The sequence below is a fragment of the Carlito syrichta genome, unplaced genomic scaffold, assembly GCF_000164805.1.
Source record: "Carlito syrichta isolate Samal-C Ts95f unplaced genomic scaffold, Tarsius_syrichta-2.0.1 Scaffold306949, whole genome shotgun sequence".
Taxonomy (NCBI): domain Eukaryota; kingdom Metazoa; phylum Chordata; class Mammalia; order Primates; family Tarsiidae; genus Carlito; species Carlito syrichta.
This window is the reverse complement of record NW_007251045.1, coordinates 373,890-399,113: the sequence shown is the minus strand read 5'-3', so window position 1 is coordinate 399,113 and position 25,224 is coordinate 373,890. Positions and strand designations below refer to the sequence as shown.

At 39.9% G+C, this 25,224-nt stretch overlaps 1 protein-coding gene across 3 annotated transcripts in view; it reads left to right on the top strand.

Annotated features, from left to right (window-relative positions):
• Positions 1 to 25,224, top strand: part of TNPO3 (transportin 3) — a 93,214-nt gene that overhangs the window by 12,247 nt on the left and 55,743 nt on the right. For 2 of the 3 annotated variants that reach the window (XM_021715274.1, XM_008063597.2), the window contains exons 2-4: positions 18,782 to 18,982; positions 20,348 to 20,421; positions 21,563 to 21,719. In XM_021715274.1, the coding sequence (XP_021570949.1) occupies positions 18,782 to 18,982; positions 20,348 to 20,421; positions 21,563 to 21,719 (432 nt within the window). Of the gene's footprint in view, positions 1 to 2,874; positions 3,034 to 18,781; positions 18,983 to 20,347; positions 20,422 to 21,562; positions 21,720 to 25,224 lie in introns of all 3 variants that reach the window. The other variant, XM_021715275.1, reaches the window with a different exon arrangement.

The window sequence follows — 25,224 nt, the reverse complement described above, 5'->3', positions numbered from 1 at the left end:
GAAGTATTAGCAGAGAGTGTTTTATAGCTGTGCAGGTGAGGCCCCAGATAGAAGCCTTATTTCTCTTCACTGGAAGTGCACAGTTTCGCTAAAGGGGATAATTTTGTGGTTGTTTGGCTTGTAGAACCTCTTAAAAATACTGACTTAATCTCTGTCTTCTGGTAAGGTTTCCAAAGTGAAACATTAGGAAACAAGTATTTTTCCTTTTGGTGAGTTTTCTGTTAGTTGAGTTTACATTATGGTTTTACTTATTTTTCTCTCAAGCCCATGGCACAGTTCTTTTGTTTTTCTCTGCATTCATTATTTCCTTGTTGTATTTTCTGTCTCAACCATAATGTAATACCATTTTAACAGTTATCCCCAAAGCAAGAGGATATATCTGGAACTGAACTTGACAGTACACATTTTTATATAAGTGTTCAGAGTTTTTCGAGCACTTTAATACATTTCTACAATACTTTAAGTTAGACATTTCGCATTTCTTTTTTTTTTTTGAGTTGGAGTCTCACTCCATCGCCCAGACCGGAGTGCAATGGCCGCTCCCGGCCACCGCAGCCTCGACCTGCTGGACTCCGGCGTTCCTTCCGCCCCAGCCTTCTGAGTAGCCGGAACTTCAGGTGCGCGCTACCACGCCCAGCTAATTTTTTGATTTATTGTAGAGATGAGGTCTCGCCTCCCCAGGCGGGTCTCGAACCTGCGGGCTCAGGCAATTCACTCTCCTCAGCCTCCCAAAGGCGTGGGATTACAGGCTGAGCCACCGAGCCCGGCTTCGCATTTCTATAAGTTTAAAAAATCAGTCTTCTCTTCCACTGCATTCCAGTCTGGGTGACAGAGTGAAACTCAGATAGATAGATAGATAGATAGATAGATAGATAGATAGATAGATAGATAGTTTTTAGCTAAGAATATCTTCCCTCCCATGAAGGAATTAATTTTTTCCTTTTGGTTATATATTCAGTTATTGTGGAGATGGCTATGAAAATGTAAGTTGGCTGAATTTATCTCTGTAAATAAACTTTTCTTCCAGAAAGTTTATGTATACAGCAAGGATATTTTGTGGGTCTGAGAGTTGCTAGGGAGAGGCCTTAATGATTTTTTTTTTTTTTTAGTTGAGTTCTCACTTTGTCACCCAGACTGGAGTGCAGTGGCACGCTCACGGCCACCGCAGCCTCAGCCTGCTGGGCTCAGGCATCCTTCACCTCAGCCTTCCAAGTAGCTGGAACCATAGGCATGTGACACAATGCCCGGCTACTTTTTTGATTTATTGTAGAGACGAGGTCTTGCCAAGTTGCCCAGGCTGGTCTCGAACCTCTGGGTTCAGGCAATTCTCTTGTTTCTGCCTCCCAAAGTGCTGGGATTCCAGGCAAGAGCCACTGCACCCAGCCCTTATGATTATTTTACAGCTTTTTTTTTTTTGAGTAGGTCTCACCCTTGCCCAGGCTGGAGTGTAGTGGCATGCTCATGACCACTGGAGCCTTGGCTTGCTGGGCTCAGGCAGTCTGCCTCAACCTTCCAAGTAACTGGAACCATAGGCACATGCCACCATGCCTGGGTAATTTTTTGATTTGTTATAGAGACGAGATCTCGCTAAGTTGCCCAGGCTGGTCTCGAACCTCTGGACTTAGGCAGTCCTCTCACTTCCGCCTCCCAGAGTGCTGGGATGACAGGTGTGAACCACTGCTCTGGTCTATTTTCAGCTGTTTTTGGAGGAATTGTTTACTCATCACTGCTCTGGTAAAGATGTTAGCTAAGCTTCATTTCATCATGGTTTCTGTGTTTCAGGTCATCTTGCAAAAGTTATATTGAAAAATATTTTTGACTGGGCGTGGTGGCTCAAACTTGTAATTCCGGCACTTTGGAAGGCCGAGGTGAGGGGATTACCTGAGCCCATGGATTCGAGAACAGCCTGAGAAACTTGGCGAGACCTCATCTCTACAATAAATCAAAAAATTAGCCAGGCGTGGTAGCACGCACCTCTAGTTCCGACTACTAAGGCTAAAGCGGAAGGATCACTGGAGCCCAGCAGGTTGATGCTGCGGTGGCCGTGAGCATACCACTGCACTCCATCCTGGGTGACGGAGTGAGACTTCCAACTCAAAAAAAACAAAAAGAAAAAGTAATTTTCTGATTTTGCTAGACATATTTGCTAGGGGAATCTAGCAATTTGTCTCAGTTTTGTAAAATTCTCATAAAGAACTTAAGATAATTGAGGACTTAAAAAAATGACTTTTTCCTTTTCAAGTAAATTAGACTTGTGCTTTCTTTAACTGTCTCATGAAAATGATTTTTTCCTTGATTTGGGAAATTCTGTCTTTTCTAGTTATGTATGTACTACATTGTTGTATAGCATATACCTAAAGCATTGTTGTTTGATTGATTTATAGTTTTCTTCAAGTCTCATTGAATTGCTTATATTTCCAGAATCTCATTTTCTATTTGCCAGAAAGCTTTTGATGCCCAGTGAAGTATTTTAAGTCATTTTGCTTAATTTGAGGCATTTTTTGTAGACTTAGCTAGCAGCCCTATTTGCTTCTAATTCTTGACAGCTCATGAACCCCCAGGTCCTGTCTGCGTGTGTGCATGATTGTTGAGTGCCTGCTCATGGTTTCAGTTGATTTGGCAGTTTTAGAGAGCGATTCTTGGAGCAGCGGGTACCACTAAGACAGAAGGGCTGGTACTTTCAGGGTCTACTGGGAAGTCTGAAGGCAGAGAGCATGTTAGTGAAAGGGTTGCTGGGCCTTGGCCCACCTGATTTCATCACATAGTCATGGAAATGTCTTTTGAAAAGACTGATATAAAGGCCTGTTCTGCTACTGCTTTGTGAAATGGAAGATTGGAATTAGATGCTTAAATGGAAAATGTTCTCTGTTGCAGCCTCTTTGAAATGTGCTGCTGGTGGGAGCTGCTGCTTCCTCCTGCTGACTCTGAGCCCCAGGCTTCAGTTGAGATGGTCCTTCCAGGAATGTGGCGCTTAGTCCAAGCCTGGATTTCAGTGGGTAGCACCTGGCATCTGGCTAGAAAGTCCTATGAAGTGTAAGTGCTTTATTCTCTCCTTGTAAAGAATCCCCTTTCCTTCCTGGGTTATCTTCCTTCTCTTCCTTCTCTCTGCATTTTAGCAGAGGGGAAGAACAGTGAGCAATGCACTGTAGAGTTGAGGGTGTCAGAATTTGGTTGCCTTGTCTTTATGACTCAGTGACCAAAACAAGACTACCTGGTCTTTTTGGATTTCAACAATTCCTAAACCCTCTGAGAATTCAGAATAAAGTGATAAATTATGAAATTTAACATTTAGTATTGGCTGTGTCATCATGGGTGGTTTTTCTTTTCTTTTCTTTTTTTTTTTTTTGAGTTGGAGTCTCACTCTGTCGCCCAGATTGGAGTGCAGTGGCCGCTCCCGGCCACCGCAGCCTCAACCAGCTGGGCTCCGGCGATCCCTCTGCCTCAGCCTTCCAAATAGCTGGAACTACAGGCGTGTGCTACCACACCCGGCTTATTTTGATTTATTGTAGAGATGAGGTCTCGCCAAGTTGCCCAGGCGGGTCTCGAACCTGTGGGCTCAGGCAATCCACTTACCTCAGCCTCCCAAAGGTGCGGGATTACAGGCTGAGCCACCGAGCCCGGCTATGGGTGGTTTTTCATTGACAATTTACTTAGTAGCTTTGATAGTCAGGTTTGCCAGGTTTCTCTAGAGGTCACTCTTAATATTTAGTTCTCATTCGACAAAACAAATAGTATTTGAAAGGAGAGGCACATTTGAGGCAGTGGGTGAGGGTACTTGAAATGAGAAGATTATCTCTTTTCTTTTGCTTCTACTTGAAACATTTGCACAGAAGTAATTCAGCAATTTCTCTATGACCAGTTTCCTATGGAATTGTCCTAGGAAATTCATATCACTGCTATCTATATTTTAGATGAGTTTTAAAAAAAAAACTAGATAATAGCGTAAGGAGTATTAAAAGATGCAATTTTGATTTTGGTTTAGTTTGCCTGGGTCTAAACACTGTTCTATTTTCCTGTTTCAGAAGTACTGGTAATATTTTACAGTAAGCTCATGCCAAAAGAGACTTTTTTATTTCTTTTTGGATTTTGAGGACCCTTGACTGAAATTTTTGTCTTTAGATTTTTCTAGGAAAATGTTGAGCTTCTTTTCATAACTAAAACAAAAGACTTATGTTTAAAGCCATACTGAACCTTAAAGCACTATCCTGGCAAGGACAGTGAAGTTCTACAAGTGTGAGGAGAGATGTTCCTAACATCTGTAAATTTTGAATTTTGAATTTTGTTAGGATAGGTGGCCCCAGTCCAGTAAGTTTCTGGCCACCTAATAAAAGGATGGGCTTTATGTTTGGGAGAACAAAGAGATGTTATATATAGACTTATGCTATGATGGTGTCTTGTTGTTTTCCTTCATATTTAACAATATTTATCTGTTATGGCCAAAGATTTATCTATGCATTTTGGGAGATGCAGATACAATTAAGGTTGTGTTTTACTTTTGAAGGAGATTACAATGTGTTGGAAAAGATCAGCATAGGCCCAATTAATCACAGTACAGAGTCCTGCAGTTGAGCTATTTAGAGTCAAGGGTACCGTGGTTGTAATGTAAAAGGATTTAGTTATTACTGCTAGAGATATCTTTTCTAAATGGTATATTTATTTAATTACAGAATAATTCAATCTAAAATTTGATTTGTTCTGTAAAATCAGAGTAATTGTGGTTCTGTTTGCCAACTTTTTTGTGTGTGCATGAGTTACACAGTTACCAATGTATTTCATATTAACATTTTAAATCAACCTGTCTGAAAGAATTGTGGGACTTGTGTAGTGTAAACATCAGTAGAAGGGTTAGGCTATGTAGAAGTTATAACCTGCAGTTTCACCAATTTTCTGCTTATAGAAAAAAAATTTTAATTGAAAGATAATTTTCTTTTCTTTTCTTTTCTTTTTTGAGTTGGAATATCACTCTATCGCCCAGGCTGGAGTGTAGTGGCACGCTCACGGCCACCACAGCGTCGACCTGCTGGGCTCAGGCGATCCTTCCACCTTAGCCTTCCAAGTAGCTGGAACTACAGGCGTGTATTACCATGCCCAGCTAATTTTTTTTGTTGTTGTTGTTTATTGTAGAGACCAGGTCTCACCATGTTGCTCAGACAGGTCTTGAACCCACTGGCTCAGACAATCCTCTTGTCTCAGCCTCCCAAAGTGCTGGGACTACAGGCTTGAGCCACCATGCCTGGCTGAAAGACAATTTTCTTACATATAGTAAAGTACCTAAGTGTATAATTCAGAGTTTTTAAAAAAACTTATGTGTACATTTACATAACCACTAAAACATCGAGGCAGTGTTCCAGTTGGTTCCTGAATGTCTCTTCCCTAACAACCACTATTCTGACTTATGGCTTCAGGAATTAGTGTTGCCTGTTTTTTAAAAAGGATTTTAGTGAAATATGAGTCACACAGCTATAGTTCGTCTACTTTAAGTACACATTCAGTGATTTTTAATATATTTATGGATTTGTGCATCACTACGATGAAGCTTAGAACATTTTCGTCACACCAGAAAGAAACCTGTTCTCCTTAGTCTGCCCCTTCCCCCCTCACCTACAGCTTCATTCGTAGGCAACCGTCAATCCAATCTGCTTTCTGTCTCTAGAGATTTGCCTGTTCTAGACATTTCATATGAACGGAATCACACAGTTTGTAGTACTTGGTGATTGGCTTCTTTGATGTAGTAGCTTCCTTTCAAGGTTCATCCTTGTAACATCTGTCTTTACCTCTTTCCTACTTATAGCCGGACAGTCTTCTGTGTTTGATATATGCCACGTCTTATCCATTCGTCGGCCAGTGGACATTGGGACTGTTTCTCCTTTTTTGGCTGTTGTGAATAACGCTATGACAGACATTCATGTTCAAATGTTTGTGGAATCCTGGGGCTACATGATAACTTTATTATTAACCTTTCAAGGAATGACATACTGTTTTTCCACATCTTCACCAGCACTTGTTATTGTCTATCTTTTTGACTTTAGTCATCCTGGTGGGGATGAAGTGATATCTCATTGTGGTTTTGATTCGCACTTTCTGATGGCCAGTCACGTTGAGTGGCATTTCATCTGCTTGTTGGCCATTCACATATCTTTGGAGAAATGTCCATTCAAGTCCTTGGGCCGTTTTTATTTTTTTTAATATTTAAATTTTTATTTATTTATTTTTGCCCCATCCAGCCCCCTTTTGACCATTTTAAAACTGAGTGCCTTCATTTTAGACATGTGACTGCACTGGGTATAGAATTCTTGCCTACTTTTTTTCCATTTTAGATGTATCTCTCTCCATGTCTCTGCATCCTTATTTCTGACAAAAAGTCTTCTGTAATTTTTTACCTTTGTTCCTCTGTATTTAATGTATTCTTTGTCTCTGCTGGCACGCCGTGTTTTCTCCTTCTCTTGCTTTCGGGAGTTTGAATGTGATGCGTTTAGTATTATTTATTTGCTTACTTGGAGGAGGAGAGGCAGTGACTTCCTCTGTTGCCTTGGTCCACCCTGGTCTCCAGCATTTCCGTTGACTCTCGTGATCCTCCCCTTTCCTGTGGCATTCATGCTCTGCCTTGTGCCTGGCAGGAGTTGTGCAAAACAGGGCTTCTTGTTTGTTTGTTTTTTGCCCTTTGCTGAGTGATAGGAGGCCTCTGGTGGTTTTGGTAATATTACAGGTTCATGTCTGTTTTATGCCTGTTCCCTAAGGGTAGAGTTTTTTTTCTTTTAGTGCAATAGCAGCTGGTCTTATCCTGTGCCTTGAGGGGTGACATGGTTTACTGCTCTTCCCTCACAGCCCAAGGCTTTTTTTGTTTTTTGTTTTGTTTGTTTTTTGAGTTGGAGTCTCACTCTGTTGCCCAGACTGAAGTGCAGTGGCCGCTCCCAGCCACCGCAGCCTCAACCTGCTGGGCTCCGGCAATTCTTCCGCCTCAGCCTTCAAAGTAGCTGGAACTACAGGCGCGCGCTACCACACCCAGCTAATTTTTGATTTATTGTAGAGATGAGATCTCACCAAGTTGCCCAGGCGGGTCTCGAACCCGTGGGCTCAGGCAATCCACTCACCTCAGCCTCCCAAAGCATGGGATTACAGTCTGAGCCACCCAGCCCGGCTAGCCCAAGGCTTTTGTTCAGTAGGAGAAAAGGGGTCAGAGTTTCTTGTACCTTTTTGGCAGCTGAAGCTGCTCCTGTCCTCCAGGACTACACCCCTGAAGCATGGTCTCCTGCAGTATCTCAGTCTTTCTCTTGAGTAGTGGAGGAGATTCAGCAGGGGTTGTGAGCCCCCTTGGATCTGTGGGTCCCAGGGGTTTTGTGTGCTCACACTTACCCATGTGCAACCTTGATCACTTTGTTAGACATTGCAGCTCAGGACTTCTCAGTGTGTTGTCTGGTGCCCTGTTTCTTCCTCTGTTCTGTCACAGAGGAGCCATTGTTTGCCTCCTGTCTTTTTGATGATGTCTGTCCTTAGCTTCCAGTCGGCTTGGTTGTCCTGGGACTTCAACTTTCTAATGCATTTAAGAAAAGTTATTTTGTAGTTTATTTGCTTTTGTGTATTGTTAACTTGTGGAAAACAGTGTTCTTTCAGTCTTTCTGCATCTTAGATGTGGAATTCCTCTGGGCTATTTTTATTCTTCATCTATTTTAAATCCCATGAGATACCACTGCTTCATGTAAATGTTCCGTGGATTTGCCCACATATGTAGCTTTTCTGCTTTTTTTTTTTTTTTTTTTTGAGTTGGAGTCTCACTCGGTCGCCCAGACTGGAGTGCAGTGGCTGCTCCCGGCCACCGCAGCCTCGACCTGCTGGGCTCCGGTGATCCTTCCGCCTCAGCCTTCCGAGTAGCCGGAATTACAGGCTTCCTGTTGCTCTTTATTTGCTAAATTCCCATGCTTCCATCAGGATTTTTTCCTGAAGAACACTTTTTAGTATTTCCTTCTTTGTGGGTCTGTTGATAATAAATTCTCCCTTTTTGCGGGGGTGGGGGGTCTGGAGGATCTTAAAATGTATTTATTTTGTTGCATTTTGGAAGGATATTTGTGGGGTATAAAATAGCCATTGTAAACTGTTTTCTTTCAGTAGTTTGAAGGTAAGATTTGTAGTTCTCATTGCTTCTACTGAGAAGTCAGCTGTCAGTCTAGTTGTTCCCGCAGCCTTGATTTTGTTTGTAGCAGTGCGCCTGGACTGGCTTTCTGTCCTTAGGGTTGGCGGAGCCTCTTAAATCTGTGACGTCATGTCTTTCATCATTCTGGAAATTCCTCATCTTTTTCTTTTTGAGAGACAAGGTCTTGCCCTGTCACCTGGGCTGAAGGGCAGTTGGTGCAGTCATAGCTCACTTCAGCCTTAAAGCCCCGTCAGCCTTTATTTTAGAGTAGTCTTCTGATCCATTTTCTTTTTTCCTTCTGGAGTTTCACTTATAGGTATGTTAACCCTTTTCACTGTGACCTGTGTGTCACTTGCATTTTTCTCATTCATTACATTCTACATTTTTTAAACTTGGGCTTCCGTCTTTCTGATTTTTCATTGACCTGTTATTTAGCATAGTAGCTTTCTCTTTAGTTGTCTCATTTGCTGTTTGACCCTTCGAATTGGTTTTTAATTTCATTTCATTACTGTGTTTTTCGGTTCTAGAATTTCCATTTGATTTTTTTTTTTCTGAGTCAGAGTCTCACTTTGTCATCCATCCTGGAGTGCAGTGGCACAATCACAGCTCATGGCTCATCACGGCCTTGATCTGCTGGGCTCAGGCAGTCCTCCTACCTCAGCCTTCTGAGCGGCTGAGACTATAGATGTATGTCACCACACTCAGTTACTTTTGATTTTTTGTAGAGACAAGGTCTCATTGTGTTGCCTAGGCTGGTCTCGAACTCCTGGGCTCAAGCAATCCTTCTGTGTTGGGCTCCCAAAATGCTGGGATTACAGGTGTGAACCACTGTGCCCAGCCTGATTCTTTTTTACAGGTTCTCTTTCTTTTCTTTTTTTGTTTTTTCTTTGTGTGTGTGTATGCACATCATAATGGTCTTATTTATTTATTTCCTTTTTATAGATTCTATTTCTTAATGGAAATTTCCAGTTTGTCTTCTAATTCTTTGAGTATATTAATCAGCTATTGAGTTGTTTTCCCCAACTGTTGATGTTTTTAACCTTTTAGAAATAAATTGCTGACTGTTTGATACTCTCCCTCCAAAATATTTCCACATATATCTTGTAAGAACAAGATTATTTTCTAAACTAAACTAAAACCATTGTCAACACTCAAGAAGTTTAACATTGATGCCACAGAATTATCTCATATACAGTCCATATCCACATTTGCCTCATTGTTCTAGTTGTAGATTTCTAGCTTTTTAAAATTTTATTTACCCTAATCTAGGATCCTTCAAGGATAATGCACTGGTTTTAGTTCTTATGTCTCTTTAGTTATCTGTGTATTTTTTTTCTTTTATGTTAGTGGCATTAAATAACAGCTTCAAGGTTTGCACAGTGGCACACCCCTATAATCCTAACTACTCAGTAGTCTGAGGCAGAAGATGCCCAGGAGTTCAAGGTCAACCTAGGCAACATAGTGAGACCTCATCTCTACAAAATAAAAAAATTGGACATGGTGGTACGTGCCTCTGTTCCCAGCTACTTGGAAGTCTTAGGCAGAAGGATCGCCTAAGCCCAGGAGGTTGAGGCTAAGGCAAACCATGAGCATGCCATTGCACTATAACATGAGTGACAGAGTGAGACCCTGACTCGGAAAAAAAAAATTACAATATGGATGATAGTATGCCACTTTTAGGGAATCACATCAGGAGTCACATAAAATCTGATTTGTCCAGATTTGGTGGTAAGTTTTATTACTTTGGTTAAGATATCAGTTATTGGCCATTGCCTTGGTAGACTCTGGTGTGGCCATGTGCTCTTTGAGCCATGGCTGTCGCCATGCTTCCTGGCTTTGGCCCCCTCCCCCACCTTGGGAGGGTGAATCTTCTCTCTCCCTTCTCTTTCTTGCTCTAATTTATCTTTAAATAAACTTAAAAAAAGATATCAGTTATTTTAGTCTTTGATAATTTGATTGTCTACATAGGTTATTTTCTGTTGTCTGTATTTTTCTGGTTGATGTCAGTTTAACTTTTGTTTGGTAGGTGCTGGATATATTGTTTATGAAAAGTTGAGGCGATAAATAAATGATATTTTCCTCCTGAGATAATTTTCATTTACTTCTGGTATGTCTTTGTAATAGGGACAGATCCCTTTACATCAAGAAGGAATTGAAGAAATTTTAAACTGTTTCAAGTTTTTTTTTAAAGACGGGGTCTCGCAGTGTTGCTCAGGTTGGCCTTGAACTCCTGACCTCAGCCTCTGGAGTGGCTGGGATTACAGGCATGCACTGCACATATCCTGAAAGGTTCTTTGTTGGAGGTATTTAATCTTTCCTGGTTGTTTTTGGCTGGAGAAGTGGTGTAATACCAGATAGACTGTTATAACCAAAGTTAAAACACCTGATGAATAGGAGCATGATAGTGTCAGGTTGTTTTAGGGAGCATATGGGCATAAAACTAACTCCTGTGTTTTCTTTTCTTTTTTTTTTTGAGTTGGAGTCTCACTCTGTCGCCCAGTCTGGAGTGCAGTGGCCGCTCCCGGCCACCGCAGCCTCGACCTGCTGGGCTCCGGCAATCCTTCCACCTCAGTCTTCTGAGTAGCTGGAACTACAGGCACGCGCTACCACGCCCGGCTGATTTTTGATTTATTGTAGAGATGAGGTCTTGCCGAATTGCCCAGGTGGGTCTCTAACCCACGGGCTCAGGCAATCCACTCACCTCAGCTTCCCAAGGCGCGGGATTACAGGCTGAGCCACCGAGCCCGGCTAACTCCTGTGTTTTCAAAAGCTCTGCTCCTTTAAAAATTTTATAGAAAGAATCTTACAAGATCACATTACTTTTTAAAAAACTGTATATCCTGGAGATCTTTACATATTAAAAGTGCAAATTCTTTTTTTATAAAAAGGCAATTACAAAGGATACTTTAAAAATATTCAAACATCATTAAAGATGCTTGAAAAATAAGTCTCCTTTGCATCCCCACCCCTCAAGCTTACAGGTTTGCATCTGCACCCTCAAATTTACTAGTTTGTGTGTGGGCAAGTTGATTTGTTTTTTGGTTCTGCCCTTCGTTTTTGAGATCTCTCCTTTTAAGAAGTAGACATGTTTAAATCAGAAATATAGATAACTAAGAATGACATGGTTAGTTTTTTTTTCTTTCCTGGTTTCTGCTATTCAGACTACAGCACAACAGGGCACCGCACAATGAATTTTTTCCCCAAGGGTCCTGAGCTAGTAGTTGACAGTTCTGTTTTAGTTGAAAGAAAGATTTTATACTAGTTCAGTTTAATAGACAACGTTGGAGTTTTTTTGGTTTTCTGTTTTGTTTTTTAAACACAGATACTGAAAACCACGCAACAATTGTATAACTTAGTAATTTACTATATGTGTATACAGTTCTTGTAGCCACCACCCAAGCCAGAAAATAGAACTTGACTGGCCACTTCGAAAGCTTTTGTGCCCTATTTGACATAAATGCTTTCCTTTCCCTAAAGGTAACCACTGTCTTTTTATAGTAATCCTTTTTTAGTGTGTCTTTATAGCTTTTTTACCCAGTGAGCAGCCTCACACTTTGTAATTGAGTCTTGCTGTTTTGTATTTTTTAAAATATGTTCTTTGAGCATCAGTCTGCAGATTCTCTTTCTCAGTCAGTTATTAAACTGTTGATGTATTTGGCCCATCTGAACTGTAGTTTCCCATGTGGATTTTGCTGATTGCATTGTTCTGCAGTTCTGCTCTCCTTTGTATTTTCTGCAAATTGGCAGCTGGCTTCAGAGGCTTGGTGAGACACAGATTTGATCCCCTTGTCATTGCGGTGTCTTGTTCGTTCATCAAGAGGCACATAATATTTGGTTGTCTGTCTGTTCTGATTGTCTACCACAGGTCAGGAATTTGAACAGGGCTCAGTGGATGATGACTGTCCTTGGGTCATCCATTTGGTGGTTGACCTGGTCTGGAGGTTCCAAGACGGCTCCATTTACAGGCCTGACGCTCTGTAGGAATGGCTGGAAGACTGGGCTCAGCTGGGCCTCCTGGATTTTTCTGTGCTAGTCTTGGGGCCTTTCTTTGCACATTATCTCACCAGCAAAATAGTCTTAAGTTCTATTTTTTTGTTGTTATTGAGAAAGCAGGATTTATTGAGAGGATGGAAAAGCCCCACAGCGGGAGGGGACCTGAAGGGTCTTACATGGCAGTTGGCCTTCCTCAGAGTGATGTTCAGGATACCAAGGTAGAGGCTCAGAGCTTCTTTCAGCTTAACTTCAAAATCCCAGAATGTCACTTTTGCCATATTCTACCAGGTAAGCAAGTTCTTAAAGGCTAAACCTGATTTGAGGGGAGGGAAAGCAGATCTGTCTTTTAGTGTAGGATCAGCACCATATTCGCAGCTAATCTTTTAACCTGCCTCATTCTTTTTGTGTGATGTAATCAGCTGTTGCTGCTCAGTGCTGAGAACCATCACTTGTTTATGGACTGCAAAGTGGTGATACTTTACATCTGTCATTTCTTTTTTACTTATTTGTTAGACTACTTATGCACTGAGACCCTTCTCACCTGCTGTAAGGTTTTCTTTTTTTTAGATTAGAAAATATAGAAAATTATTTAAAAGTTAATTAATAGGAGCGCCAACTTTCATAAAACAGCTTCTAGGAAAAAAAAAAGGAAAAATGTTAGAGAGAGAGAAGATTCACCTCCCCAGGGTGGGGAGGGGAAGCCCAAAGAGCACATGGCCACACCAGAGTCTAGCAAAGCATTACCCTGCTGTAAGGTTTCTAGTGGTATGGTTTATGTAGGAAAACCAGGATAAATGTGTGATCGTTTCCTTTTGAAATAGTGAGTTTATGTCTGCTTGTAATCGTGACCATGTCTCCTGTGGTGACCAGTTTTTTTGTTTTTTTTTTATCTTTTACGAATTCTCATAGACTTCAGTATATGTGATAATTTGAATCCCTTGTTGAATCCTTAATTATTCTGTCTTTGGCCAGTTGGTTGCCTCATTCAGTTGGCTCCTCAGTACTTTTGAGATGCCTCTTAGTTTTAGATAACTTCCGTTCTTTCTAATATAACAAGATGTATCATAGGCACATCTGTATGTCCCTTCAGACCTTGAATCTGCTATTTCTTGAAGGAACGTTGGTTTCTTTTAGTGGGAAATTGAATTTAAAGACCACTGTTATGGGCATTAAGGATGCAAATTGTTATTGGGTTGGACAGTGTATTTAGGGCTTTTGGTGGATAGAACTAGAGAATATATATATTTTATAATCTATTATAAACTGTACACGTGTGTGCATCTGTGTATATGTACACATGTAGATAATTAAGTATATAAATAATAAGTATATAGATAACATTTATTTAAAGTAAAATATTGGCCGGGCATGGTGGCTCATGCCTATAATCCCAGCACCTTTGGGAGGCTGAGGTGGGAGAACTGCTTGAGTCTAGGAGTTTGAGACCAGCTTGGGCAACATCGCAAGACCTTGTCTCTACAAAAAAATTAAAAAATTATCCAGATGTGGTGGCGCATGCCTGTAGTCCCAGCTGCTAGGGAGACTGAGGCAGACTGATTCAAAAAATAAAAAAAAGATAAACTACTTCATGAATTTATACTGATATTTCTAATATCAAATTCAGCACTTCAGGTGTTTGACTCAAGCTGTTCTATAGTTTGTTTATATTTCCTTTCTTCCATCCTAAGAATCTAGGATGTCAGAGACACAGGGCGATAGGATCAGAAAGTCTCATTATTTCTCAGTTGCTTTGTCCCACATGAGCATGCAGTAGCTCTGACTAGCAATGGTCTGACTGGCACAGCGGTCATCATTCTGCATACTGAAAACAGTTACATTTATTTTTGCATATGCTCTCTCCTGTCTTCTCCATTCTGTAATAGCTATACTGTATCTATACCATCAAAGCATGCCATTATATACCATTTCTTTTCCTTTTAATCCTCATTTACTTAGTTATTGTTGTAAGCTAAATGTTTAATATTCATGTCCAGTTCTTATGCCTTGTACTCTCTAACAGTTTGGTTGTCCAAAGCTCGCTCTTTTTTTAAGCATAATGTTTAGTAAGGGTTTATGGGAGTAATCTCTGAGTTTTTGCATGTAACAGTTTGTGGCCTTTGTAATGACAATCTGTTTGACTCGACATAAATATTTGTCACATTGTTTCTTAGGATATCTTCAGCATGCTATTTTCTTCTGCTGTGAAATGTTCAATTCAAAGTAGATGATAATCTGTTTTTTTCCCTGTAAATCACTTGCCCTTTTTATTTAGATGTCCAACTTAGTTATTCTTTTTCTTTATTAATTTTTCTAGATTATTTCTTGATATTGGTTGTTCTGGGATGATATTTTTAGGTACATGATATGCCCTTTCAATGTGTAAGTTAGTGTCTGTGTCCTTACCCCAATTTCAGTAATATCTTCTTGAATTATAGTTTTTGATTATGGTTCTGTTTCCTTGTTTTTATTTTATTCTTCAAGGATTCTTTTTTTTTTTTTTGAGTTGGAGTCTCACTCTGTCGCCCAGACTGGAGTGCAGTGGCCGCTCCCGGCCACCACAGCCTTGACCTGCTGGGCTCCAGTGATCCTTTCGCCTCAGCCTTCCAAGTAGCTGGAACTACAGGCGCGCGCTACCACGCCCAGCTAATTTTTGATTTATTGTAGAGACAAGGTCTTGCCTAGTTGCCCAGGTGGGTCTCCAACCCGCCGACTCAGGCGATCCATTCACCTCAGCCTCCCAAAGGCGCGGGATTACAGGCTGAGCCACTGAGCCGGCTCAAGGATTCTTATTATCTCGATGTTAAGTCATCTTTGCCTAACTTCAATATTTGTCACTTTCCCTTGAATCTTTTTCCTCTTAATTCCATTATTTAAAAAATGTTCTGGGCCGAGTTTGTGGCTCACGCCTATAATCTCATCACTCTGGGAGGCTGAGGCAGGAGAATCACTTGAAGCTAGGAGTTCAAAAATAGCCTGGGCAGCATAGTACAAAAAAAAATATAAAAAATTAGCCAGGCGTGGTGGCATGCACCTATATAGTCCCAGCTACTTGGAAGGCTAGGGCAGAAGGATTGCCTGAGCCCAGTAGATCAAGGCTCCAGTGAACAGTGATTGTCCTAGCTGCACTCCAGCCTGGGTGACAGAGAGAGACCCTCACTCAAAATAAATAAATAAAATAAAAGAATTTTCTTTTCACTTTCTGTTTGTCTTAAGACATATGATGTATTTAGTCACATGTGAAATTCCTCAGTTTAGTTTTCATCTCTGAAGGAATTTTTTTCTTTAATTTTTAATTTTTTTCTGAAAATTTCCTTTACATCTTTGCTCTTCTGTATCTTGTATCATTTTCTTGATGGCTTTTTAGCTCAGTTTGAAATAGTAGGCTCTTTTTTTTTTTTTTGAGTTAGAGTCTCACTCTGTTGCCCAGGTTGGAGTGCAGTGGCACACTCGTGGCCGCTGCAGCCTCGACCTGCTGGACTCAGGCAGTCCTTCCGCCTCAGCCTTGCAAGTAGATGGAACTACAGGCGCCACCATGCCTGGCTAATTTTTAAAAATATTTATTGTAGAGACGAGGTCTTGCCAAATTGCCCAGGCTGGTCTCAAACCTGTGGGCTCAGGCAGTCCTCTCACCTCAGCCTACCAAAGTGCTGGGATTGTAAGTGTAAGCCACCGTGCCTGGCCAGTAGGCTTGTTTTTCAACTCAGCTTTCCTGGTTTTCTTTCCTTGAGGGGTGTTACTATGCTCATTCTCTTTTTTTCCCTTAAAACTATATATGGCATTTGACCTCAATTGCTTATTTTTTGTGAAATAGTATTTCTTAACTTTTAGAAGAACACTTGATCAAGGGTAATACTTCCAACTTCATGGAGCTTCCTTTTCTGTTGCTTTCAGGTAGTATTTACAAATACAGTGGTTTGATTTCCGAGATTTCCTAGCTTTGCTCCTTCTTTCCTTTTTCTCTTTCATCTCTGTGATACTTGTTGCGTATGATCTTGATTCTGTTCAGACAGTTTCTCTCCATTTTGGGGTCTCTTCCTGACCCTTCAATTTCAGGGTTTTGTATAAGACTAAACTTCTATTACCTTCAGGCCCCTTCTACTCACCGTCTTTCATTTTCAACTCAGTCCTTACATTGGATTAAACTGTGAACATCTGTTGGCTCTTGGCATTCTCTGGTCTTAGATCCATTAGATACCCTGTTGTCTGCTCTGCTTCTGCATTCACTGAAGCTGAAACTGTACAGGTCTTACAGCTGTCTTGGGTTTGTCTCCATCCACTTAAAATTTGGGGTTCTTGGAGAATCTTAACCCTAGTTTGTCCATTAGTGTTTTGGTCTTGTCTAATGCTCTGTTTTTATGAGCATATTTGTGGGAGATTCCAAAGATTCATAGAATTTTTTTGCAATAAAAAAAAATCAAGCTGGGCTCGGTGGCTCAGCCTGTAATCCTGTGCCTTTGGGAGACTGAGGTGAGTGGATTGCCTGAGCTCGTGGGTTCGAGACCCGCCTGGGCAGCGAGACCTCATCTCTACAATAAATCAAAAAATCAGCCGGGCGTGGTAGCACATGCCTGTAATTCCGGCTACTTGGAAGGCTGAGGCGGAAGGATCGCCGGAGCCCGGCAGGTCGAGGCTGCGGTGGCTGGGAGCGGCCACTGCACTCCAGTCTGGGCGACAGAGTGAGACTCCAACTCAAAAAAAAAAAATCAAGTTGAGCAAAATAAAGATACCTGATGGCATATTAAATTGTAGATGTGCTTGGATTACTGGCTAGATAATGAATGACTAAAAACTTCAGCTGGAAGATTTTTTTTTCTTTTTGAGTCGAAAAAGAAAGGACTGCTCAGGCAGTCCTTTCACCTCAGCCTCCCAAAGTGCTGGGATTATAGGCGTGAGCCACTGTGCCTGGCCCAGCTGGTAGATTTTTTTTACTTAAAGGAATAAAATCAGTGTTGTTAATGGTACATTAATTCATAAACATTTGTTGGGTATTTTTGAGACACTATGCTAGAGGCAAAAAGTACAAAAAAACTAGTAAAATATACCATATCTGGAACAGGGGTTAATGCTTCTTGCTTACTTTCCACCAACTTATAATTTAATTAAAGCTAAGTTTTATGTCACATATCTGTAATTATGAAATTCAGGGTCTCTATTTTCTGTATACTTTAGGAACTTGAACAGGCCATTTATTCTACCTGTTTCTGTGTTTTGACTTGCTGTCTGTCTTTGGAGAGATCTGGAAGGATAATTTTGTATTATTTGTGAAGTGCTCTATCTTCATAAGGAGTTGACTTCTTCTTTTCACAGTTGACTCTATTCCTGAATTGAGATCGACATTTTTTTCAGTCCATTATTGCCTGTGCATTTTCACATTCTCCCCCGACAAGGCAGTTCAATGTAGAATTGGATTAGAATTTATCAGTTATTAATTAATTGGCTACTGTGTACTGCATGATTTGTTTTCAAAATTCTCTTCAAGCCGGGCTCGGTGGCTCAGCCTATAATCCCACGCCTTTGGGAGGCTGAGGTGAGTGGATTGCCTGAGCCTGTGGGTTCGAGACCCGCCTGGGCAACTTGGTGAGACCTCATCTCTACAATAAATCAAAAATTAGCTGGGTGTGGTAGCGCGCGCCTGTAGTTCCAGCTACCTGGAAGGCTGAGGCAGAAGGATTGCCAGAGCCCAGCTGGTTGAGGCTGTGGTGGCTGGGAGCGGCCACTGCACTCCAGTCTGGGTGACAGAGTGAGACTCCAACCCCCCAAAAAAAAAAAAATTCTCTTCAAAAAGGGACTCCCACTTATAGTTGTGACCAGCTGTTAAAGACCAAATTTTATACTTTTAAAATTCTTATTATTTCTGCAGATAAATTAATTTTCTCCTGTGAAAATGATTTTAGTATCATGTGTAACACATTGCCAAATATAAATACATCAGGAAATAATTGAAGTAGGGTCTAGGTGTGGTGGCTTACGCCTGTGATTCTAGCAATTTAAGAGGCCAAGGTGGGAGGATCACTGGAGCCCAGGAGTTTGAGGCTGCAGTGAGCTATGATTGTACCATTGTACTCTAGCCTGAGTGGCGGTAAGACCCTCTCTTGAAAAGAAAAAATGATTGAAGAATGGGAAATAATCACTTGGGCTAAGATGGTTTTTCTGCTATTTTATTAGGAACTAATAAAGATGGATATATAGGCCTACTAAGACCAACATAAAATATTTTCTCTTATTTATAGATATATTAAAACAGTTTCTAGATCTAATTCTCAGAGTGAACAAAACTTGTTTATTTTAAGTGAGAACAGAGAAGAAATATCCAATCTATAGATAAGGTGTGGAAGTTATACAGTAACATTTTAGTTTTAGTAGAAACTTGAGGCATTTTTCTTCATACCCTCCCCCTTACACAATTAATGATTGTAGTCAGTAAGGTTATAGTGTTAATTCAATTGATAGCTCTCATGTCTTCATAGAATGAATCAGATTTTAGGCAGCACTTTTGTTAAACGAACCCTTTAGCAATGTATTTTGGACTGTTGGCTGAGTTAGTGGATGATTTAACTTGTCAGACATTTCTTTCATTATACTTTGGTCTAAAGACTTTTATAAGTATAAGGTTGTATGGTATTAACCTTATTTAGATATCTTTGTCTGATCCACTTCCAGGTTCATGCGTGGGAGATTTCAGACCAGCTGCTACAGATCCGACAGGATGTGGAGTCATGTTATTTTGCTGCACAGACCATGAAGATGAAGATTCAGACCTCATTTTATGAGCTCCCCACAGACTCTCATGCCTCTTTACGGGACTCGTTGCTAACCCATATCCAGAACTTGAAAGACTTGTCACCTGTCATTGTTACGCAGGTAAATCCTGTGTTTCTCATTAGGAAAATTTGTAAGGCCATTTGGATTTACCAAGTTCATTGTGATTGACATTGCTAGGCAACATTGTGAAGCGATGTTACCTTTATTACAAATGCATTTTATATTCTGTGTTCACGGAAGCTTCTAGTTTTCCTTTCTAATGTATTTCCCTGTCTAAGGGGGAAAGGCGAGATGCTCTAGTTCACCATTTCATTCATGAGACTTTTACTAGCCAATTCTTATTAGTGGATAGAAAATGAAAATCTTAATCTTTTGTATTGATCTTAGAGTTTGCTTGGTTTCAGACTAACTTAAATACCAGAAGTGGGGAAGGTGACTGTGTTTTTTCACAGGCTTGCACGTGTCACCTGCTATTAAAATTGCAGGTGATAAAACAATAATATGCTATGTCAGAGGCACACATGGTTGCCTTTTTAAAAAATTCTTTCTAACCAGCTGCGGTGGCTTATGCCTATAATCCCAGAATTTTGGGAGGTGGAGGCAAGAGGATTGACAGCCCTGGGGCTCGAGACCAGCCTGGGCAACTTGGCAAGATCTTGTCTGTATAATAAATAAAAGTATTAGCCAGGCATGGTGACACGTGCCTTTAGTTCCAGCTATTTGGAAGACTGAGGCGGAAGGATTGCCTGGAACCCAGCAGGTTGAGGCTATGGTGGCTTGTGATTATGTCACTCACTATATTCTAGCCTGGGTGATAGTGTGAAACTCTTACTCAAAAAAAATAAAATTCTTTCTGGGTTGATTGACTAGTAAAAGTCTCATAAATGAAATGGTGAACTAGAGCATCTGGCCTTTCTCCCTTAGACAGGGAAATACATTAGAAAGGAAAACTAGATCCGTGAATACAGAATATACACACTCACATGTGTAGAAGTGCCCTTGAGGAGGCTTTTTCATAAGACTTTCAGATGAGAAATGGAAAGAGAAGGGAGATGTCAATCCATTACTTGAGGACTGAGTCAAAGGTTCGACTCTGTCAGTAGCTTTGGCCTTTGACAAAGTATAATGTATCTGTTCATGAAGTTCCACGGTATTGCCAAGTAAAAGTAAATACTGATCTATTTTGAGGGGAATATTTAGTCTGTATTTATGACTTCTTTTTTGTTTTTGTTTTGTTTTTAAATTTTAAAGGTTAGCTTTTAAATCCCAGCAATTCGTAGCTAACCTCAAAGAGTTTTTATGAAATATATATAGTTGGGTGGTGAAGGAAACAGGATGGGAAGGGCCAGTGTTAGTTGTTATATCATTTGGAAGAAATTTGTTGCCTTGCTTCCCAATTAATATTGACGGTAAACCTATTTCTGTTCATCTGTTCTACTCATTTCTTTAATCTTGCTCATTCAGCTGGCTTTAGCAATAGCAGACCTTGCCCTACAGATGCCTTCCTGGAAGGGATGTGTGCAGACATTGGTAGAAAAGTAAGTGATTTGTATTGACTGTATATTAGTATTTAGACTCGCCGTTAACCAGTACAGAGAAATTTATTAACAGTACTGGATGTTTGACTGTTTCCCTGAACTCTTAACAGAATTATGTTGTTTCCTTTAATATAATGAAGGTTATCTAAAATTTAAATTTTACAGAAATATATCACGTGGGATCTAAAAGACCCTTGTGATTTACACACACAGACATACATACTTCTTGTCAAAGTTTCTTATTGCCTTATGGGTCACTCCCACTGACTACCTTAAAAGTTTTGTAAAATTATGAGTATAGTATTTAAGATTATATTAATTGAAGGCTATTATGAATGTACATCCTCACTAATAGGGTTTTGTTTTTTATCTATCTGAGGGGCAATATTCTCTTTAGATATATGGTGCTTGCTACTTTTTTTTTTTTAGCAAGCAGGATTTATTGAGAGAACAGAAAAACCCCCATAGTGAGAGGGGACCTGAAGGGATTGCCCTCTTGCTGCTTTTAATAAAGCATTTCCTCATGGGTCCTGGCAAGATAATCTTGATGCTTGCTTGCATTTTGACATTTGCTTGGGAAATTATTATTGAACAAGTAGATGTACTTTTTTACCTCCAAGTATCATGTGTCATTAAGGGCTTTTTGTATAGCTCATTTTTTTAGAGAAAATTTTCATTGATAAAATTAATACATGTTCCCTGAAAAAATTTTATTAGTGTAGAAGATTTCAAAGTGAACACTGTTTTCGTACTTATGTAAGTAACCACTATTAGCAATTGGCTATAGGACCCTATAGAGTTTCTTTTATGCATTTTTAAATAAATAAGTGCATATATATTTCAATGTACATGTATATATTAGTTACCCATATTTAATATGTTTCATATGCTTTTTCACTTTATATTTTGGACATTTTTTCATGTTATGACATCTAGATACCACTTTCACTATAATATATTATAATGTGTGTTTCATTGTATGACTAAGCTTTTCTATCCTATTAATTATGGAGGATATTTATGTTTATATCTCTTTTTCTCTTCCTTAATGATAGTGGGAATGTTTCTTTTGTGGTCATGGGTTATTCTGATGGTTGTTATCCAATGTGATTGTGTATTTTATATTTCCCCTCTTTTGTAGATATAGCAATGATGTAACTTCTCTGCCTTTTTTGCTGGAGATCCTTACAGTGTTACCTGAAGAAGTACATAGTCGCTCTTTACGAATTGGAGCTAACCGGCGTACGGAAATTATAGAAGATTTGGCTTTTTACTCAAGTACAGTAGTATCTCTACTGGTGAGTAAGTTGGAAATACTGAGTTACTGCCTAAAGGTCAAACGCCATAGTAGTTTATTTTGTAATCCAGTTGCATTACTGTGAAATAGCTTTCTTTGCAAAATTGGCAGTGATGATACTTTGACATTTACACAACACTCTACAATTAGAAAACACTTGCAGAGACTATACTTACTGAGTGTATATATAATCCTGCGAAGGCGATGTTATCTCATTATGAATGAGAAATGGGCTTTAGAGTTACATAACTATTAATTCAGAATTTGAACTCAGGCATCCTGATTATATATTCTGTGCTTTTCTACTACATGATACAAACTGTTGGCTCTTAATGAAGGACTGTGTTAAGGAAAGTGTGTCAAAACTTTACTAAGGAGAGGATCCTCTCTCTCTTTATTTTATTGAGCAAGGTTCTCACTTTGTCACATAGGCTGGAGCACAGTGGCATGACCATGGTTCACTGTAGCCTTGACTTCCTGGACTCAGGCAATCTTCCCACCTCAGCTTCCTGAGTAGCTGAGACTATAGGTACAGCTACCACACACAGCTAATTTTTTAATTTATTTTTTATTTTTTTTGTGGTGATAAGGTCTTGCTATGTTGCTCAGGCTGGTTTTGAACTTCTGGGCTCAAGCAGTCCTCATACCTCAGCCTTCCAAAGTGATAGGATTACAGGCGCAAGCCACCATGCCTGGCCCTCTCTTTTTATTGATACATAATAGTTATATTTATGAGGCACATGTGATGTTTTGATATATGTATGTAATGGGTAATGATAAAATCAGGGTGATTAGGATATCTATCATAACAGATACTGATCATTTCTTTTTGCTGGAAATAATCCAAATCTTCCTTCTAGGCCTGGCATGGTGGCTCATACCTATAATCCCAGCATTTTGGGAGGCCAAGGTGGGAGTATTGCTGAGCCCAGGAGTTGTTGTTGTTGTTGTTTTGAGTTGGAGTCTCTGTCACCCAGGCTGGAGTGCAGTGGTATGCTCACAGCTACTGCAGTTTCAACCTACTGGGCCCAGGAGATCCTTCCACCTCAGCCTCCTGAGTAGCTAGATTGCAGGTGCACACCACCACTCCCAGCTAATTTTTTGATTTATTGTAGAGATGGGATCTTTCCAGCTTGCCCAGGCTGGTCTCAAACCTGTGGGCTCAGGCAGTCCTCTCGCCTCTGCCTCCCAAAGTGCTGGGATTACAGTCATGAACCATTGTGCCCGGTTTAAGCCCAGGAGTTTGAGGCTGTGGTAAGCTGTGATTGTGCCACTGCATCCAGCCTGGTTGACAAAGTGAGACCCCTTGTCAAAAAAAAGAAAGAAAGAAAATCTTCCTCCTAGCTATTTTGAAATACATAAATTATTTTTTAACTGTAGTCGCCTTGTGCTGTGGAACACTAGAGCTTATTCTTTCTATCCAACGGTACTTTTGTACCCACTAATCAAATCAATCCTTCCTCATCTTCCCCTCTCCACTGTTCTTCCCAGCCTCTTGTAATTGTTACTCTGCTCTCTACCTCCACAGGTTCAATTTTTTTTAACCTCCTGCATATGAGTGAGAGCATGCAGTGTTTAACTTTCTGATTCTGGCTCATTTCACTTAATATAATGTCCTCCATTTCCAACATCTTGCTGCAAATGACAGGATTTTATTCATATTTTGTGGCTGACTAATATTCCATTGTGTATATATACCACATTTTCTTTATCTACTTATCCGATGATGGACACTTAGTTGATTCCATATCTTTGCTATTGTGAATAGTGCTACAATAAACATAGGTTTACAGCTGTCTCTTCAGTGTACTGATTTCCTTTCTTTTGCATATATACACAGCAGTAGTTTTTTGAGAAACCTCCATATTGTTTTCCATAGTGGTTGTACTAATTTACATTCCCACCAACAGGAGATGTGAGTGTTTGCCTTTCTCTGCATCTTTTCTGCATCTGTTGTCTGGATTTTGGTAATAGCTATTTTCATTGGGGTGAGGTGACATTTCATTGTGGTTTTGATTTTTATTTCCCTGGTGATTTAGTGATGTTGAGCACTTTTTTCTTATCTTTCTTGGCCATTTATATGTCTTCTTTTGAAATATGTCTATTGAGATCTTTTGCTCATTTTAAAATAATATTAATTGGTTTTTGCTGTTGAGTTTTTTGGGTTCCTTATATATTCTGGTTATTAATTTCTTGCTAGATGGGAAGCTTGCAAATGTCTTCTCCCATTCTGTAGGTTGTATTTTCACTTGGATTGTTTTCTTTGCTGTGCTGAAGCTTTAAATATAATCCCATTTGTCAATTTTTGCTTTGGTTGCCTGTGCTTTTGAGGTTTTACTCAAGAAATCTTTGCCCCAACTAGTGTCCTGAAGCAATTTCCCAGTGTTTTTTTTTTTGGTAGTAGTTTCATAGTTTTACATCTTACATCTAAGTCTTTAATCCATTCTGATTTGATTTTTTTTATATGTGGTGAGAGATAGAAAGGATTCTTTCTTGAAGATGAATTGAAATTTTGACAAGGAGATGGCAAGAAGACTTTACTTGACCGTTGAGCAATAGCACAGTTACAGATTAGCTGTACCACATTCTCTCTCTCTCTGTCTCTGTCTCTCTCTGTCTCTTTCTCTCTCTTTTTATTGAGTTACAGTCTCACTCTGTCACCCAGGCTGGAGCGCAGTGGCACACGCACAACTACTGCAGCCTCTACCTGCTGGGCTCAGGTGATCCTTCCACCTCAGCCTTCCAAGTAGCTAGAATTACAGGCATACACAACCACACCCGGCTAATTTTTTGATTCATTGTAGAGATGACGTCTTGCCAAGTTGCCCAGGCTGGTCTCAAACCTGTGGGTTTAGACAATCCTCTCACCTCAGCCTACCAAAGTGCTGGGATTATAGGCGTGAGCCACTGCACCCAGCCCACATTCTCTTTTAACAAATTAGGTGTAATTAAGTTCTTTTCAATTACAGTAGTTGAAATTTTTAATGGTCTAGACCAGGGGTAAGTAAATTTTCAGTCTATGGGTTGGCTGTCTATTTTTACAAATATGGTCTTATTGAAACACAGCTATGCCTATTTGGGTACATGTTGTCTATGTTCATTATTTTGGACCATGTCAGCAGAAGTGAGTATTTTTTACGGAGTCTAAAAGATTTTCTGGTTCTTTATAGAAAGTGCTTAATGGTTCCTGAGTTAGATGGTATTAAATCGATTATCTAGCCCATGTCTCATTTTTAGACTTTATATTCCAGCTTATTTTCTCTATAATATAGTTATACAGGTTGAATATCCTGTATCTGAACTTATTGGGACCAGAAGTGTTTAGGTTTATAATTTTTTTTTGGAATTTGGAAAGTTTGCATTATACTTAGCGATTCAGCATTTCTAATCCAAGATATTCCAATGAGCATTTCCTTTGAGTGTCATGTTGATACTAGAAAAGGTTGACAGTGGTCTCCAAAAAGTCTCAAGAAGTTTCAAATTTTGGAGTATTTCACATTGTACTC